Raw genomic sequence first — 17,174 nt, 5'->3', positions numbered from 1 at the left:
GGGGGGGGGGGGGGGGAGTTTGGTTATAAAATTGATATTAGAATTTGAATATTGTTGTAGTGGCAAGTTCAGGCACAGTCCTTTCCACTCTGTAGGCTTGATCCTATTCCAGAGGCTTACTGAAAACACGCTGAGAATTTCACAAGAACTCTTGGAACATTTTTATTAAATTCTTTCAGTCATGCAAACTAAATTAAAGGACAGCTATGCTCACCAGAAGACTGCAAGTATTAATTCAAACTCCCCTTCTAGACTCGTAAGGGAATTTTTTCGTTTGAAAGCAATCCTCTGTACTCACCTGACTGAGCACATTTATTTATTTTGTTTTATATTTAATTTTTTAAAATACACTGAAATGAGGTTTTTTGGGTTTTTTGTGGTCTTAAAAGGGCAGGGCAGCTCTATCTCCGCTTTGGCACGCAATTGCATTTGTCAGTGTGATTTTTGGTGCTTGTTGTCATAAACCAAAGGGGATCCCACACAGAGTCTGAAACGATGCAGTGAATGTGATGTTGCAGCTCGAGGAATGAAAGGCAGATTTCTGCTAATGGGCTACCAAGTAGCAAGAATAATAATAATAATAATAAAAAATGTGATGCTGCTGTGCTTACATTTACATGGGGAAGCAGGGATCGGGATGGCTCTGTGGGGTGGTAGGCTGGTAGTCTCTGTTTTAAGCTGACTTTAAGGTACATGGCGAAGTTTTTTGTTACTGGGGTTTCAATTAAAATCCAGCGTAGTTGTTATTTTGGAAGTGTGATTGCTCCTTCTGTTTTTGTCTTTAAATCTGGTCACTGTTCTGTTATGAATAATTTATCCATTAATGCTATAACCAATAATGCCCCTGAAACAGGAGTGCCTAGGCAATGACACATGCAATAAGTTGTAATTTCCAGTACAGTGTTCGGACTTGGCTTGATTCTTTTATTTTATTTTTTAAGCGTCAACGAGATCCACAAAGCAAGCCTAGTTTTACAAAGATTGAAATGCAGGTGAATGAGCTCCTGAGCTGATTTCCACTTCAGGCTGATCTCTCTGAGTTGGCACAAGGAACGAAGGCTCTGTATTTTCAACCCTGTTTGGTCTGAAATGATCGTCACTGTTTTAAGTGACTGCATGGCTTTTCTTCCAACTTGTCCTGTCCCTTGTTAGGAAAGACACACGAGCCCTGGTCTCACCTGAAGTGAAGTGATGTTACTCCTTTCAGAGCACTGGAGCGATGGTGATTTTTTTAGTAGCTGAGGATATGGCCTGGGGGTATCGTTTCTCATTTACCCCGTGTTTGTATTTAATGCTCAGTTGCTACCGTAAGCACCTTAGATGTCACCTAGGTAATTTCTACACACACACAACTTGTTCTGGCCTTTTGGATAGGCACACTGTGTACCTACGGTGTATTTTTGTCATTATGGGTTGGCAGAGAGGAGGAACAGATACGACCGTAAACTCTTACAGCTGGACAAATTGTGATTACGTTCAAATTTTCTCATTACATACTACTTTACTGATGATCAGACTGTGTATTTTCCTGCCTCTTACCATAGACTAAAAACCACAGGACATGAACTAGCTGTAATGTCAGGGTACCATTTTGGCTTGGTTGCTATTTAAAGAGGAAGGAGCTATGTTTAGTCCTCCAAATGTAATTTTATAAAGCCTATGGACTGGAGTAATTGGCACTTTAATAGTAAATCGGTGGGACTCAGGGATGCCACTTGTGCAGAAGCTAAAACAACTGTCTGTGTTCATGTGCTAAATACAGTGGGACTGGTGTATCAGGGCGGGGGGACAGGGATTTCCAGTCCTACAGAGGCCAGCAGGAGTTTTACCATTGCTTTCAGTGGGAGCAGGGGTACATTAATGCTGGGTATTGTTGACAGTCCCAACCTCGGCCCCTTCACTAATGCAGATAGCTGCACAAAGGGCTGTAAGGTACGGGGGCTGTCTTTGCCCCGCTTTGCACAGCACCTTGCACAGTGGGCTGGTAATGGGAAGCCACGGCTCCCAGGCACCAGGAAATGCAAACAGCAAAGGCTGAGGATGGCTCCTTTTACCTTTCATTGCTAATAGTGGCAGCGAGCGCGGTTGTGCAGTGCTTCCGGAGCAAGGCTGAAGCTTTGCAGGCAAGGATAACTAAGTGCGAACCAGGGATAACCAAGTGTGAACAGATGGGGCCAACATCCCACTTTGCAGCCGGGAAGGGCCACAGCAAGTGCCGTCTGTTGCGGCTGTGCAAAGCCGGGGGCTAGTTCTGGCCTCCCGTCACTTCCCTGCCATCCTCGCGGCTCCTGAGAGCCTTAGGGAAAGCCATTGGGAATATGTGTCTCTTTGCTGGCTGCAGCACTTGTGCACACCACGCCATTCAGATGGAGCTGGTGGGTCTTGGGCAAGTTCAGCTGTTTCTTGGTGGGGTGGCAAGCAAACGTGGGGGAGGGATCCCTAGATGTGCAAACATTCACTCTTTGCATGCTCTTCGCAGGACTGCTTATTAAGACAGAAGGTGTCCAATGGCCTGATTCCCCGCTTTCAAGTTGCTTTGGTCTTTTTGAGCTAATCCAGACAGACAGGTCTCTAACAAGTCTGGAAGCTGCTGAGGTGAAGTTTGATTATTTCAGGGACCTCAAAGGATGCATATCCTCCAGCAAACTAGCTTGTAGTACTGGAGGAGTCTCCTAGGCACCTATAAGACCCATTGCAAGAACTGCCACTTCATTCACTTGAATGTGAACTCTATTGAAGTGTTTCCTTGTAGTCCTGCTCTACAGGGTGAGGAGTGGGGATATCCCACCCACCCTGTTGGAAAGCTTGGGACAGTCCCCTCGTCCTGCTTTGGTGTGAGGTCTTCCCGCTGCTGCACCCAGAGCCACAAGCGCTTGCTCTTTTTCCCTTGTCTGCGGTCAGGCCGTTTTCTGGGAAAAGCCTGTAAACGTTTAACAAAAACCGGTCTCCGAGAGTGATCGTAAAGGGGCTGAGCCAAAGCCCATTAAACTGGATGGAAACATCCCTCCTTGCACTTCAGATCAGGCTCCAAGTGTGTGACAAGGGAGGAGGTGCACGGACTGCTGGATGCCTGTGTAATGCCATGTGCCAGGACCTGGCAGCCGAATAGTCCTGGGGTCTCGCTGCAGCCCCAGGGGCAGGTGTGAGCCCTGCCCTGGATTCCCATGAGGGCTTGGGGGAGCTCAACACAGATGGAGGGCCTGGTGCTAGCCACGTGTCTCATGTGCCATTGTCTACAGATACGGGGCATGTCTCGTCTGATGGGCAGGACTGGGACTGCGGGCATGGGAGTGCGGGGCATGGGCTCTGCATCCAAGCTTCTTGGACCTTAGATGCTGGAGATTGCAAGCGGGAGAGGAACAGGGGGGAAAAACCCAGTTCAGTCCCCCCTTCAGCCTCCACTCTCTGCTGCCACGTGACATAGGAGACTGGGCAAGATGGACCTAAGGTCTGGGCATCTCTTAAGCTATGCTACCCCATCCCGTGGTGTGCCACCCCGTGTTTTCCTTGGATATTTTTCTTTTAAATATCAGTTGAAATCCGTGTAAAATAAAGAAGGAGAAAGTGGACGGGAATTGGAGCATATTGCAAAAGAAAAGCAGTGGTGTGAAACCCGGGACAGATGGAAGCCTATCAGATGTGGGAGTTCTCCCTCCTGTTACTGGGTGGAAGTGCACCCAGGCAGCAGGTGCTTTATTAATGAGCCATACAAATGTCAGCTGTGACAGGTGACCATCTGGGTCCCAATGCAACCAGGCTGGTGAACTCTCGCGTTGGGCAGGTGCAATGCCCTCTCGCCACCCCGCCAGAGTCGGGAAAGGCCGGCTTAATTCCTTAGCAACGTCCACCCTAATGTCTTTGCTTCCTTGCCCGCGTTTCTGAAATATTTCACGGCACGTCGTACATTTTTAAACGTGTGAAAAAAGTGGTTGCTACGCTGTCGGGTTTTAAACGTGTGGGGCATGCCAATGCGAATGGCACGAAGTGCAGAGGCAAAGTGGATTCGCGGCAGGCCATTTGTTTTTCATTACGTTGTGCTACTCCAGTGTAAGCAGTAAGGTATGTGTTTATGTTGCCGTGGACATGTGAAGCCAGACATGGAAAACATTCCTCTAAGGTTGTATAAACTCCGGCATCTAAATATTTTAGGAGCCGTTTTTTCAGGGCGGCTTAGTAGTTTAAAAATATAACCTAGATTCCAGATATTAAAAAATACCTTGAGAGGTATGTGTATCGCCGGAATAGGAGGAACTGATGGAGCCCCCAAAGTAGGCACTAAGCTCCCAGGCTGCAATATCTTCTGTGTTACTTATCCTGTTCTTTTATTTTTTTTTAATGTCGGGAGATTAAATCCAAGAAAGCTTTCAGATATGTCGTGGCAGCGGTGGAATTTTTCAGCATATCTTAACCGGCTGACTCAGACTTTTCAAAACAAATCTGTTTGCGATGGACTTGCTTGGTCCTTTTAGATGCAGTAAATAGGAAGAATCAGCAAGAGGAAGAGAACGACCAAAAAGGTTCTCATTTCTTCTAGCCACTGTTAAAGGGGAAGGATCAAGTATTTTCAGGCCCTTGGGGAGCAACTTGGTCTTGAATTTTCATAGACTTCCCCAAGAGTTGGTTTTGAATTTTCATAGACTTGCTTGGCAGTGGTGGTATAGGTTGAGGGTGCTGTGATGAGTTGAGGCATGACATGAGGAGATTGAGGCTATTTTTCTCAGTGAAGATCTTTGCAATCTGTACGAAGATCCATGGTCTACCCCATGGGATCATCATGGCAAGGTTAAGCCCTCACGTGGCTGGCATCTCTTCCACCATTGTTGACTCTCCGTTCTCAATGACTAGGTGCCCATTCGCGGGTGGGTCAGCTTGGGGTAGGGGTGACTCTGGGCCTGGCTACATTCAACGAGACTTTTTGGGGGCTGGCCTGGGTCCAAAATGGGGCTTGCTGCTGTTTTGTACCGCACGCCTGGGTCTCTACTTGCAGCCCATACTTGCATGATTATTGTTGGGTCTCAGTTGAGGAAGGGCTGACCCCTCCCAGTTCTGTGCACCTTGACTGGTGCTCTCAGCACTTCCTAAAGTCTGGTGTCTTACTGCTGATTATATTTATATTATATGTAAGGATGAAGATCCTACACCACCTAGCAATTACAGAGTAATTTAGGCCCAAACTCCCAGTGATTCCAGTGGGCCTGAGAGTACATTGAAGCTGCTTCAGAGCAAACTTCTGCAATATTTTTGCCCCGTTGTCTGTTCCGATGATGACTTTGAGCTGCCATTTCATATGCAAACAACCCCAATTCTTTAAGGCGCTTGGACTAATTACCTTTTCCTTTTGTCTCAGCCACCCTTAACCTCAACTTAAGCCATGGGGGAGGAAGAGGTTTTGCTTCATAAGCGTAGTTCCTCGTGTTTAAGAACCAATCGGCCCATGGCACGGGGAAGGAGCGGGGAAGGGGGAAAGTAGCAAAGCTTCGTTGGGTGTGACTCTGAAATTGTGCCTTCCAGCTGCTGAAAGGGATGTCAGTGCCGCGGCAGAAAACTCCCAGCAAAACCGTGGACGAGGACGAGTCGGAGAGTGGGGACTGTGATGATGAAGACGACTGCAGCGGGGCCTCCGGGAATGGAGACGTCAGAGTGAAGAACCAGCTCCAGTTCTTAGCAGGTGACAAGACTTCTGGCTTTGCTTTCTGTTGCAGTGCGAGGAGGTAGCCAGCCTTGGAGATCTGGAGCAAGATCTGGAGATCTGGGTCAGTGAGCATTGAATTTAAAGCAGTACGGGGAGTTTAAAGCTGCAGTGATGCTACAGAGAGTTGATAAGCTACTTCCCTAGAGGCATCATGGCAGTGGGACCGTATCTGCCCACCTTCCTGTAGGCCTGGCTTCCATGTAGCTGCCCTGGGTTTGCAGGGTCCATTACGGTCACGTAATGCTTCTGGCCCTGTCACATTCCTCCTTTGCCCAGTGCATCCTGCAGACGCCGTGGGCTGGCTTCTGGGTGGACTCAAACATGGTTGCTAGCTGGTGGTCCCTGCTCACTTCCCCTCTGGGGTGGGTTTGGTTGGGAGAATCGCATTCCTCCCTGGAGAAAGTCTCTGTTTGTGGAGGCAAGACCCACTGGTGGCTGCTTCTCTGGGCCGTAGGGGCCTACAGTAAAGCTCCTTTTTGTTTTAAAGGCTTCTAGGCCCCATGTTCAGAAGTGACCGAGGAGCCTCATTTCCCTTGGAGTCCAAAGAGATGGATGTTCCCAAGTGCCACGGTTGCTTCTTGGGCATCTGTAGCATTGAGATGGCTTAGAAAATGCAACCCGGGAACAGGGTAATGGGGGAACTGCTCCGATTTGAGAAGATGCTGCCGATGTTAATACATAACAACTTCTCAAATTCCTCCCCCTCTCTACGCCTTGTTAGACACGGAGGACTCTGCTGCTGTCGCTTGGACCAGACGGTTTGTTTTAGGTCAAATCTTCTGCAGACATAAACTGACCGTCGTGCTTCAGTGCAGTTGTGCTGGTTTGCACCAGGCTTGGCTTAACTTAAATGTGCAGGCATGCGCTCAACTTGCTCCTGTCCTGGGAGCTGCGTATTCCTCTTCCTAAAGACCAGACAACCGAACCGGGATAAGATCAGCCAGGGCCGCTTTGAAGTTTGAGAGGCAAATTTGGACTGAAACTAAGCACAGATGTTTATAGACTTCCTTGCATTGAGCTAAGACGATTAAAATATTCTTAATGAGCCGAGACTGAAATAGTACACACGCCAGGTTTGTAGCAAAGTTGTGTATTTTATGTTATGTGTAAATACAATATTTATATTAAAATATCGATTCAGAGACAGGGAAGGCCTTTTGAGTCCCCTACTCCAGCTCAAAGTGATGTTAGGCAATAGACTGCAGATAGAAATCAGGATAAAATGGATTTTTTCTCATCCAGTAACTAAATATCAAGGTCCATGTGCGAGAAACTCAGATACAGCCGTGCCCCTTTCACCCCAGGCAGGGTGCACTGTTGCATCTACTGCAGGTGAGGGCTTGTCTGGGATAGCAAAAGACTGTTAAATTAAGAAACCAGAGGTAGGCTCTGAGCATTTTGTTCTCTTCAGACTTGGTCCTTCAAGGTGCTGAGAGCCCTGGACCAATCCTGCAAAGCATTTAAGCATGTGTTTAACTTTAAGCACATGAGCAGTCCCAGGGCAGTGAATGGAGCTACCTGAGCATTTCCTAAAGGGTGCATTTTTTAGCTTTGGAGTCTCCATAATGAATTCAGTCATGGATGGACCAGTGTCCCATTGCTAGCAGTGCCTGAGAGAGAGAGAGAGAGAGAGAGAGATTTGGAATGGATTTGGGGATTTTGCAATGGAGAAAATACAGGATGTTGGGTCCTGGTCAGAAGTTAAAGTGAAATAAAGTTCTAGTTTGCAGACAAGAGACTTTTGGTATCAGAAAGTTGAATGCTACTTTTCCTAAGTGATCTGAAGTGCCTCGACTCCCGAGAGCAGGTTCCCTGGGTCTGCCACTTGCCTGCGAGCTGCTTCTGGCCAGCACTTTTGCTGCCAAGACGCCCCCCTCGATGGCTTGAGGGACGGAGAGGGGGAGAAGGGAGCACTTTTAAAGAGGACTAGTTTTGATTTATCTCCTGTTGCATAAAGTATAACCTTTGTTTCCTATCCATAACGACCCCGTAAAAGCTGGTCAGTTGACTTAAACGCTAATGATTTAAACATACTTGTAAAATGTCAAGTCAAAAGTTTGCGAGTGACTCTAAACATATGTTGGCGAGCTCTGTATGCTAATCAATTCGTGATTATGTTGCCCCAATGGAAAAAGCACCAAGATGGAGGGCTTTGGTGATGGGCCTTTTATCGTTTCTCACATCTGCAACGCATTACCGATTTTGAAGGCTGATAATGTTTACAATAGCAGAATGATGGAAAAGCTCCCAGATCAATGAGGAGCACTTCCTGTTTTGAAACGCGAAAGCCGCAGACGCTGCACCGGGGCCATGTAAATCTTAAAATAGATATGTACACACGCACACATGTATTTAGGCACCACCAGTGGCAAATCATGTCTACGAATAAATTACAGTATTTGTCCCCCCCACAAATGGCGAGGTATTACAAATGTATTCCAGAAGTGAAGCTACAAACATGCATTCACACGCTGCTGAAATCAATCATTCTGCACTTGCACCCAAAGCAAACAGACCTGTTGGTCGCTGGCAGCCTGCTGACATTCCAGATAGCCACCACTAATTAACTCGCCTCTGGAAATCTCCGTCAAGATGCTGATTATAACCCAACAGCTGGTTGCCTGAAAATGAAGCGTGGGTCCTGGGGATGGCGTAGCCCGGACTGGGTTGGAGAACAGCAGGGTCCTTTCATTGCATCTTGCAAGTCCTCCTCAGCCGTGTAGGGTGGATAGTGGCATTTGAGCATCTTGCAAACTATCATGGCTTGTCCCAGGAGACACCGGGCAGATTGGTAGGACCCTTGGGGGGGCTTTTGTCTCCTTGGACAGCATGGAATTTGTGGCTAGCTCAGCATCGTCATCTAGGTGGGTTCCCACAGCAGTGCCCCCCTGCTCCTGCCCAGACAGGGAAGGCGACAGGTTTGCAGCGAGGTGTACTGGGTGGGAGGAAGGCGGAGGACTGAGCTGTGGCTCAGGGCATAGAGCATCTCTGTCCCTCTTCAATGCTAAGCTTATTTCTCTGGCAGGCTTAGGCAGGGGCTGAGCCACGAGTCTTCCTGCAGGAGCGGAGAAGCACAGGGAACCACACAGCAGCAGCGGGGGTGCGAGACGTGCGCCTGTGCCCATTCTGCAGGCGGTACTAATAGCACCAAGTTAGATGCTTAATGGAGGGAGGGAAGCCGAATCGACTCTGATCCCCCTGGCTCCTATCTGGGCTTGTCCTTGTGTCCTTGTGCCTTGCTAGTGCTGTACGTTGTGCCCAAAGCCTATCACACACACACAGGCTCTCATACTTACAGCACAGTTGCCCAGTGTCTGTTCTGCGATGCCTGTTATTGGGACTCGTTTGGCTAGTGCTATATCCTTTGGACAAGGATGCTTAAAGGGACTCTGTCAAGGTGCAGGCTTCCCCATTGCATGTTGTGATAATCAACTGCGATCACTTTTAAAAGTATTGCAGGGTGATTGTTGCTTCCAGTGAAAACCCATTAAAGCCCCAAAGCTGTAGCATGCCTTTGTGTTAGATCTTCAGCAAACGAGCTGGCATTCCCCAATAAGGGCGTGCGCCCTGACTTGCATTGCAGCTAATGGACACCCTCACGTGTGGCTTCCTCGTGTCTCTTTTCTTACGCTACTTCTACAGCTCAGCTGATTGTCCACGATATTTTTTTCCAGTGCAGATTTAGGGGCTGGGCTTCCAGGGGTCTGTTCCGTAATTTAGCAGACCTCCGTGTGAGACCATCACTCCTGACATTCAGCACAGACTTTCCTTTGGCAAATTTAATCTCGTTAGCCCCTCCCTGCCATGCATCTCCTTCAGTGCCATAAATCCACGCTTATTATATTTACAGGGATCATCCAACAACGTAGTTATACCTGGTGTCCCTCTCTCCCCCCACATGTGCAGTTATGCCGTGCTGGGCCGTGTGTAGAGGAAGTGCAAGAAAACTTTCCCTCTGCCATGGTCGTCGAGTAGACCCCATCCTTCAAGCAGAATCGCTCCTGCGAACTGGTGGTGGGCATTGAGTGCGGGCTCTTGAAAGGCACAATTGCCGCGTGTGCTGTTTAGCCAGTTGTGTTGCAGGCCCGCTACGTGGGTGAGTGAACCAAGTTGCATGTGGAGAAGCGACGCTTGCATTGGAAGGAGGGCCAAAACTGTTTTTGATCTTTACAGGGTAATTTCCTTTGGTCCTCCTTCATCATTTTGGTGGCTTTTCTAGGGATTCCTTTCAGCGCAACCGTAGCGGAGAGGTCTACATCGAAAAGCATTTTAGGCGCCATTTTAACCTATTAGGAAATATTTCCAGATCTTCCAAACGAGCTCTTGGAGGATTTGGTGTTGTTTACAGTGTTCGAACGCTGTCGTCCTTCTGGAGACTCACTGTGACATTTTGCGCGTGTGTGTTTATTTACAAGACGAGATGAACGGATACGATTTGCATATGCATACGCTTTCTCTTCTTTGTTGCTTTCCACAGCATGGAGTGGTTTGAGGGTTTTAATCATAATCCACCTAGCAGCAACTTTTAATTGTAAATTAACTCTTTTTTTTTCTACCCCTTTGGATACCTCAATATTTTAATAAAGTGAGAACAATACGAACATGCTGTTTAACGAGACATTAATCCTGTCCTAGAGTGAAACCCCCCCGCAAGGCCAAATGTCAATGAAATTATCCTGATGGGAGAATTGGATTTGTGCCAATTAAAACAGTGCAGCCGCGCTGCTATCACTAGTCCAGTACAAGTATTTATGTGTTTGTTGACATTTCTGTTCTCCTTTTAATGAGGATTTTGTAAGAAGTCAAGAATTCTCTGTCATTATGCAAATTCAAGCTGGAAGATGGAGGAGGAGTCCCTTGTAACAGTTGATTGCATCTCTAATTGCACTGACTGGCAAGTTCATTAATTCACTTTTGTTTTGCTATTTTAATTGAAGGATACGAGGCACACAACAATGAACTTTTGTGAAATCAGCAAAAACCAGTCTGCCTATTGACAGGCTTGGTGAATTATCAGTACCTCTTAGAAGTGGGATTGCTAATAGCTTCTGCCTTACTTGAATGTATTTGGTGCAATAAGTCCTTCAGACCCTGATGCCTGATATAACGTGTTTTGGGAGGCGACTGCAGCCTTTACATTGCCAGGTTCTGTAGAACTGTAGGTCCATAATTCACCAAAAGAGATAGTTGAGGGGTCCACTATAATACCTTTGTAGCTAGGGCTGGAAAATCCGTAGTTGTGCAAAAATGTGAACAAACTCAACAAGCAGCTGTGCTAATGACTTTAATCCTGTATTTGTGCTTATTCCTGGTGGTTGTTGGGTTGGTTTTTTTAAATCCTTCAATGCCACATTCCTGGTAGCGGCTCTAATTTGGAGCCATTTATTTTGAGCATTTGTCTGGTGTGAACTGGTTGGACAGCACTTTGGCCCATTTCAAGATGGACAAAAAATTATGTTCCATTTACTTTGGAGCCCGGGGGAGCAGAAGACAATGAAGATCATGGCAGCCACTTGGCCAAAACTCAGGATCCTTGAGCATAGCGCACTGAGCCCAGTTTTCAAATAGTTGCCTGAAATGACTGCATCGGCATTTGGATTCTCAAGGCAGCATGTCCGAGTTATTGGAGTCTGTACAGGGGTCACTGGGCCAAGTGAAATGGCCTGTGATATACAGGAGGCCAGTTTGGATGATATAAGGGATCCTTCTGACCTTACAAGCGATAAACCATTGATATGGATTTTGCCCTCCCGTGAAATTGTGGAAACCTAGACTCCTCCTGACTGCTTAACCTGCCCCAGCATAAAAATGTGCGTGATGCCTCTGTGCCTCTGCAAAACACTTGATCTTTATTTCAACTCCAGTGCAGGTTGTTTAGTTTTAGCAACAACCTGTTTAATGCCAACACGCTTCAGGAGACCCTTCAGCAGTGCAATTTTGGAGGCTGATGTGTCTCTTTAAATTGCTATTGGAACGTGGCATTTTGTACGGCGAAGGCATCAAAACAATTTCAAGCATGCCTGGCTGGTTTGCAAACATCCACCTCTTTGCAATGCATCCACCTGCCTCTTTAAGGAATCGCAAATAGATTTTCCTCTAGGTGAAAAGAGGCGAATCCGTCTCAGGCTTGTGAATTCCCTTTCCTGGATCGGGAGAAACCTGGCATTTGCCTTTCACGCTGTTTTCTTTTGGCAGGGACAAAATGATTTAAAAGGATTTTTTTTTTTTTATAAGGACAACAATAAAGGAGTATTTCAAACAGATGCAGACCAGGTGGTGCTTGCTAATGGACTGACAAGATAACCTGCCCTAGATAGCTGGCTGCATTGTACTGTTTCGGTTTGACGTACAAAGAGAGGTTTGTATGCAAGCTTGATAACAGTATGACATGCTGATTGACTCGGTGTACACAGGATAGGGCCTCTCTTTCATGCACGACTTGGCTTTTGCTAATGCCTTGCTGCAGGTAAACTGACTGATAAGACCGATTAAAGGAATGTAATAAATGGAGCTCTGGTGCACGGGCCCTAGAGAGGTTTATAAGCAGCACTGCAGCTGCCCAGTTGTGTCTGCGCTAGTGTGGATGTGCCATGCACCATGCCCACCTTTGCCCATGCTGTGTTAGTGCTTGCACCACAGAGTGTCAGTGCAGTTGCACCATAGGATGAACAGATCGGAGTCCTCCTAGTGCAAGGATAGGCACAGGACTTGTCTGCTCAGGCAGTTAGGATGAATTCACTAAAGCCGTGAAGGGGAGCCATGGAATCGGCTTCCTTGGTTTCTCTGGTTCCAGCGCGTTAGAGCCCTGCATGAATATGCTTGTTCATATGCAAGGATGTATTTGGTCTGAGACAAAAAGAGTTGTGCATTTTTTTAATGTGCAAATGCAAAGCAGTCTTGCGGTGAATAAAGGCCGGTTTCCTTCCAAAGGAGAGCAGGGGCTCAGTGCACATTAACGACACTGCTTTAGATACTCTGCCGATGCTGTTTGGAGTATTCCCACGCCAATGGGCCTGCAGAGATGCTGAGCTTGCAGCATATCTAGCCTTAGACTCCTGCTGCTTCTGCCCTAGGTTTTGATCTATTGCCCATCAAAGTCACTGGTGAAGTCCCCATTGACCTCCACGGGGAGGGGTAGGAAAGGGGGCCTCCTACTTTGCCATGTAAATCTGTGATGCTGTGGATGGCCTTTTGGTAGCTCTGAATCAGTCTTCAGCATGTCGCCTTTACATAGAGATAGGAGAGATTCTGCCTGGAGCAGTGAAAGCTGGGTTTTGTAAATGAAAAGGACTGTTTCTAGGTGCCATGCCATGCCCTCGATACCCAGCGCATGGGGAAGCTTTGGGCCCTGCCATATACCAGTCTTGCTCCCTGTTAAGAGGCATTGCTGTGGATCAGTCAGCCCTTGAGATCGGTTTGCCAAGGGACACTGTATTCAATGAGGATGTGGCACTAGGAGATGCTCCATGTGCTGTCCCATGCATACGTGTATGGTAGCCCTTGCTGCCAGGTTATAGGGGCTGACAGCCATCCAGCATGATGCCCTTGAACAGCATCTTTCCCCATTCTCCACCCTTCTGATCCTGGGTGTCTGCAGCGCTGGTTTTCCTCTTGCTCATGCTGGTTTTCCTTTAGCCCGTCTCATCCTACTGGCTGCACTTCAGGAAGGTGGGGACATTTTGAAAAGCATCACGTTGGGGTGGATGGGGTAGGCTGGAAAGAGGAGAGGCATGGCAGGGGCAGAATGACTGCAGGGGTCTCTGTGGGAGCGTCTCGCTCTTTCGGGGCTCCCTGCTCAGCCTGCTGTGCTTTCCCCTCTCCGAGTCTCAGGGAGAGGCTGCCTTCCTATGTCACGTCTGTGCCACTCCTTGGCAGCCCACGACAAGGTAATCCTGCTCACTTCCCCCCTTGTAGGCTGGACTGTGTAAGCTGCACCTTGCTGCAACATCTCCAGCCCTGCTAGAGAAGGGCTGAGTGCTGATGTTTGCCCTTCACCCTGGGACCCTGAGACGATAAATGCCACTCAGGGTGTGATGATTTTAGGGGTGTTGCTTTCTTATGGTTTCATGAATCAACGGTTCTTTCTGAAGGCCTCTAATGATCCTACAACCAAAGTCTCTGATATTTTGTGGTTGCAGAATCTGTACCTTCCCATTGTTTCTCTAATTGAATTGGGGAGGATTATCTCACACATGTTCTCTCTTGCATGTCCGACTTTTTATCTGTAGGATTCTCCATGCTGCCTCTTTTTACCAGCGGTTCAGTGGGCTTGATGGACTTTGGCCAGAGCCTGGCCTGGAGCAGCGGCAGGCAGACTGCAGGACTCAGTCCTCCTGTCTGGATTTAAAAAGGTCAGCTCTTGGACTCCCCGTGGTCACTGCGTAGGATCACAGGTTGCCTTCTAAGTACCCGAACTGAGGCAGGGCTCAAAGTATTAAATGTAGGGGAAGATGGGCACTTGGCAAAGGTGGTTTTTGGGGGAACCTAATTGCTGAATGCTCAACGTTGTTGCCTCAGCTGGGCCCTGGAAAGGCTTCTGGTTTGGATTTACAGAGCGGTCCAAGGGATTTAGACCTTTTGCGGGGCACATGGCAGTGGAAACCGGATCTCCCCAGGATGCTTTGAGAAGCCCGTCTTTTAACTCCAGGCAGCCCTCGAACAGACTTTCCTTTCAATTTACTGCTGTGGGTGTCTCGGAGGAGAAGACGGTGAATTATCAGCCAGAACTAGACCACTGTATTATGGAAGCACCCACAGCTTTGTTGCTGACTTGAATTTGCTCAAGTGAAATGCAGACTTTGGCCTTCAGATCATGAAATCCCTTCACCTGAGACCCTGCGTTCTGACTCTGTACCCTAATGGGTACTTCGGTTGTTAAGACGACTTCCGTTTTAACGAGAGAGTTAGTTAAGCAGGCCTGGCGGATCTTGCTGCTAGCAAAGTATCTGATGCAAAGCAGTCAATCCTTGCAGATGCTGGTAAGGGGAGCAGTTCTGGGTGCAGAAAGTGTTGGGCCATGTAGTGTTCAGAGCAGAGCCCAACCACCTCCAGGATCTGCCTTTTGGGGTGTTCTCGGGACCAGCCTGCGTTTGAAGAGCTGTGGTTGATGCAGCTGATTTCTGTCTCAGTTGGAAAGATGATGCCCCTTAAGTCCAGTGGCTCCAAGCAAAGACCTTCCTCTCGTGGTGAGTCTTACAGAATGGAGGAATTGGAGGAAACTGTACGGACCTGACCATTGAATCGCAGCGTCATTCTAGCACAGCTGCACAGGAGGAAGCCTATCCCTTACGAGCTTGCCAAACAGATAGCCAAGGGATGCTCTTCTAGAGACGCCTCTGAGAGCTGAGCCTTGCCTATAGCTGCAGTTAAAACAGTAGGAGTTTAGACCTGGTTGGCTCATCATTCATCAGCCCATGCCCAGCCTGGACAGGATCGCTTACTGAGTCAATATAAGTCTGTTCCCTTTCAGCATGTATTAGCAACTGGGGAATTCATCTTTCACCAGGAAGATGCTCTCTTTGACTTCCCAGCATTAACTGTGACCATGTGGAAGTGGACACCCATACTAACATGAGCTGAACTAGGCATGACCGCAAGCCAGCTTCAGTAAATCCCAGATGAATCTCCACCAAATCCTCAACCCTTCCCGTGGGCCGGATAAATGGCATGCTTGTGGGGACATGCAGTCCTCCTTGCAAGGCATGCACAAGTGGATGGGCCACTCTGCGTCCTCTAGCGCTCTGCAATGGTGGCACAGGGCGAGGGGTAGTTGAGTTTTCCCCTATAGAAGTCAATCATAGGCAAATGAGTGCTTCTGATCAGCGGAGGCCAAATTTACAGACCTTTTCTGGGCTTTGTAGGCATATGTTGTGTCTTGCTACTAATGGACAGTGGTGGTTAGCTGCGCAACCTGCATTTTCTGTGCTGCTCTGAGAAATTCCCAGCGGAACAACTTCTTAGCAGAAGATGCCATATCGCCAAAATCAGAGTTTGACCAAAAAGGAAAAAATCCATTCTGATGAAGCCGAGAAGAGCCATAAAAGTGTTTTTTGTTGCATAGGCTGCAGTCAGCAGAGGTCACGGGGCCGGTCCTGACGCAGGTTGGTTTGGGGGCTCTCCCCGTGGCGGAGGGGTGGGGAGGGGGAGGTTTCACACCCTTTCATCCACCTCTCCAACAGGCAGTTGCCACTTTGGTACTTTCTCTCCTTTCCCCTCCGTGCCTCCAGGAGAGTTGAGGCTGAAGCAAACCTCCTTTCTCCAGGGGCTTCCCCAGCTCCCCCTGCACCCTTCTTCTCCAGATACAGCCAGAGCCCCTCAATAGGGAGTGAAAAAGCTCCTTCCTGCCTGCCTGCCTGCCAGTTGGAGCTGTGCCCACACTCACGGTGCTCAGATTAACCGTCTCCTGCCATCAGGGTTGCAGGGGCAGGCTTGAACAGCTTGCATCCGCAAGGGCCCAAGCCTGGCTTGACACTCGAAGTACAAAGGCAGCTGCTGTCGGCTGTGTTTCCCCTCTCGATCTCCTTTCCCCAGAGCCGCTTCTGCCCATATCACAGCCACGATAGTGCCTCAGATCCCAGGTGGGAAAAATGCCTGGAGCAGTCCAGGGCCATATTTCTTCCCATCTGCTGGCAGTGGCCAGGGTGTTTGCTCGGCAGCAGGAGTATCCTCCCTTTGCTGCTTGCCTAGGAAAGAGCTGCGCTGACCAGCCAGCTGTTGTCTCCTGCGATTAGGCATCATGCACCATTATTTGCTGCTCAGCTTACCTGCTGCAACAGGCCCGGTGTGACGGCGGTGGCTCACTGCTGCTTTGGGAGCTCATTTGTTGTGAGCCGCGCATACCTTGGCAGGTCGCCGGGCTGAGAGGGCAGATGTCGTCGTCTTTGGTCCAGTTCGGCAGTCCCAGCAGGATTGGTGAAACGTGGATTGCAACGGTAATGCGATACACAGTCTTTTCCAGCCCCCCCACCCCTCCCTTCCTCTTGCGCTTTACATGCACTTTGTATGTTGAAGCTCAAGTAATATCATCGGGATTGAAGCTATTCTGGAAATGGTTTGTGTCCCAGGGATCCTGGAGGTGTTTCCTGCACTGGGACACAGCCTCCCAAACATCTGTTGCAGCCTTTTCTCGGTCTTTTCCTCTTTCTCTGGCTGCGGTTGTCAGGTGGGAGCTGGCAGCTATGATCAGACTCTGAGTAATATCCTTTGCTGGCCTTGCTATCCATCCTGGCTCTGTTATGTTACTTGGGCGCTTTAACTTGTTCTATTCTGTTTTTTGTCAATAACTCTCATAGCAAGTCATTCATTTTTTTTTCCCCAAGCAGCTTGGAGCTCCCTGCACGTCATGGTTTTAGCTGCTGTAGGATGCAGCCCGAGGTATTTCTTCCTCTTTGCTTGCTTGCATAAATCATGCATGAAGGCTGTCATGCAGTAGGTGCCAAACTCTGTTTATAAGAGAACAATCAACAAGGACAGGTGCAAAGTC

General features: G+C 48.3%; 1 protein-coding gene across 2 annotated transcripts in view; it reads left to right on the top strand.

Annotated features, from left to right (window-relative positions):
• GPC3 (glypican 3) overlaps nucleotides 1–17,174 on the top strand; it is a 228,571-nt gene that overhangs the window by 191,702 nt on the left and 19,695 nt on the right. The window contains exons 6-7 of one of the 2 annotated variants that reach the window (XM_019521291.1): nucleotides 5,512–5,668; nucleotides 6,414–6,838. In XM_019521291.1, the coding sequence (XP_019376836.1) occupies nucleotides 5,512–5,668; nucleotides 6,414–6,601 (345 nt within the window). In that variant the 3' untranslated portion in view covers nucleotides 6,602–6,838. Of the gene's footprint in view, nucleotides 1–5,511; nucleotides 5,669–6,413; nucleotides 6,839–17,174 lie in introns of those variants that run through there. The other variant, XM_019521290.1, reaches the window with a different exon arrangement.

The sequence above is a fragment of the Gavialis gangeticus genome, unplaced genomic scaffold (assembly GCF_001723915.1).
Source record: "Gavialis gangeticus isolate Ggan-Ray unplaced genomic scaffold, GavGan_comp1, whole genome shotgun sequence".
NCBI lineage: Eukaryota > Metazoa > Chordata > Crocodylia > Gavialidae > Gavialis > Gavialis gangeticus.
This window is presented reverse-complemented; position numbering and strand designations above follow the sequence as displayed.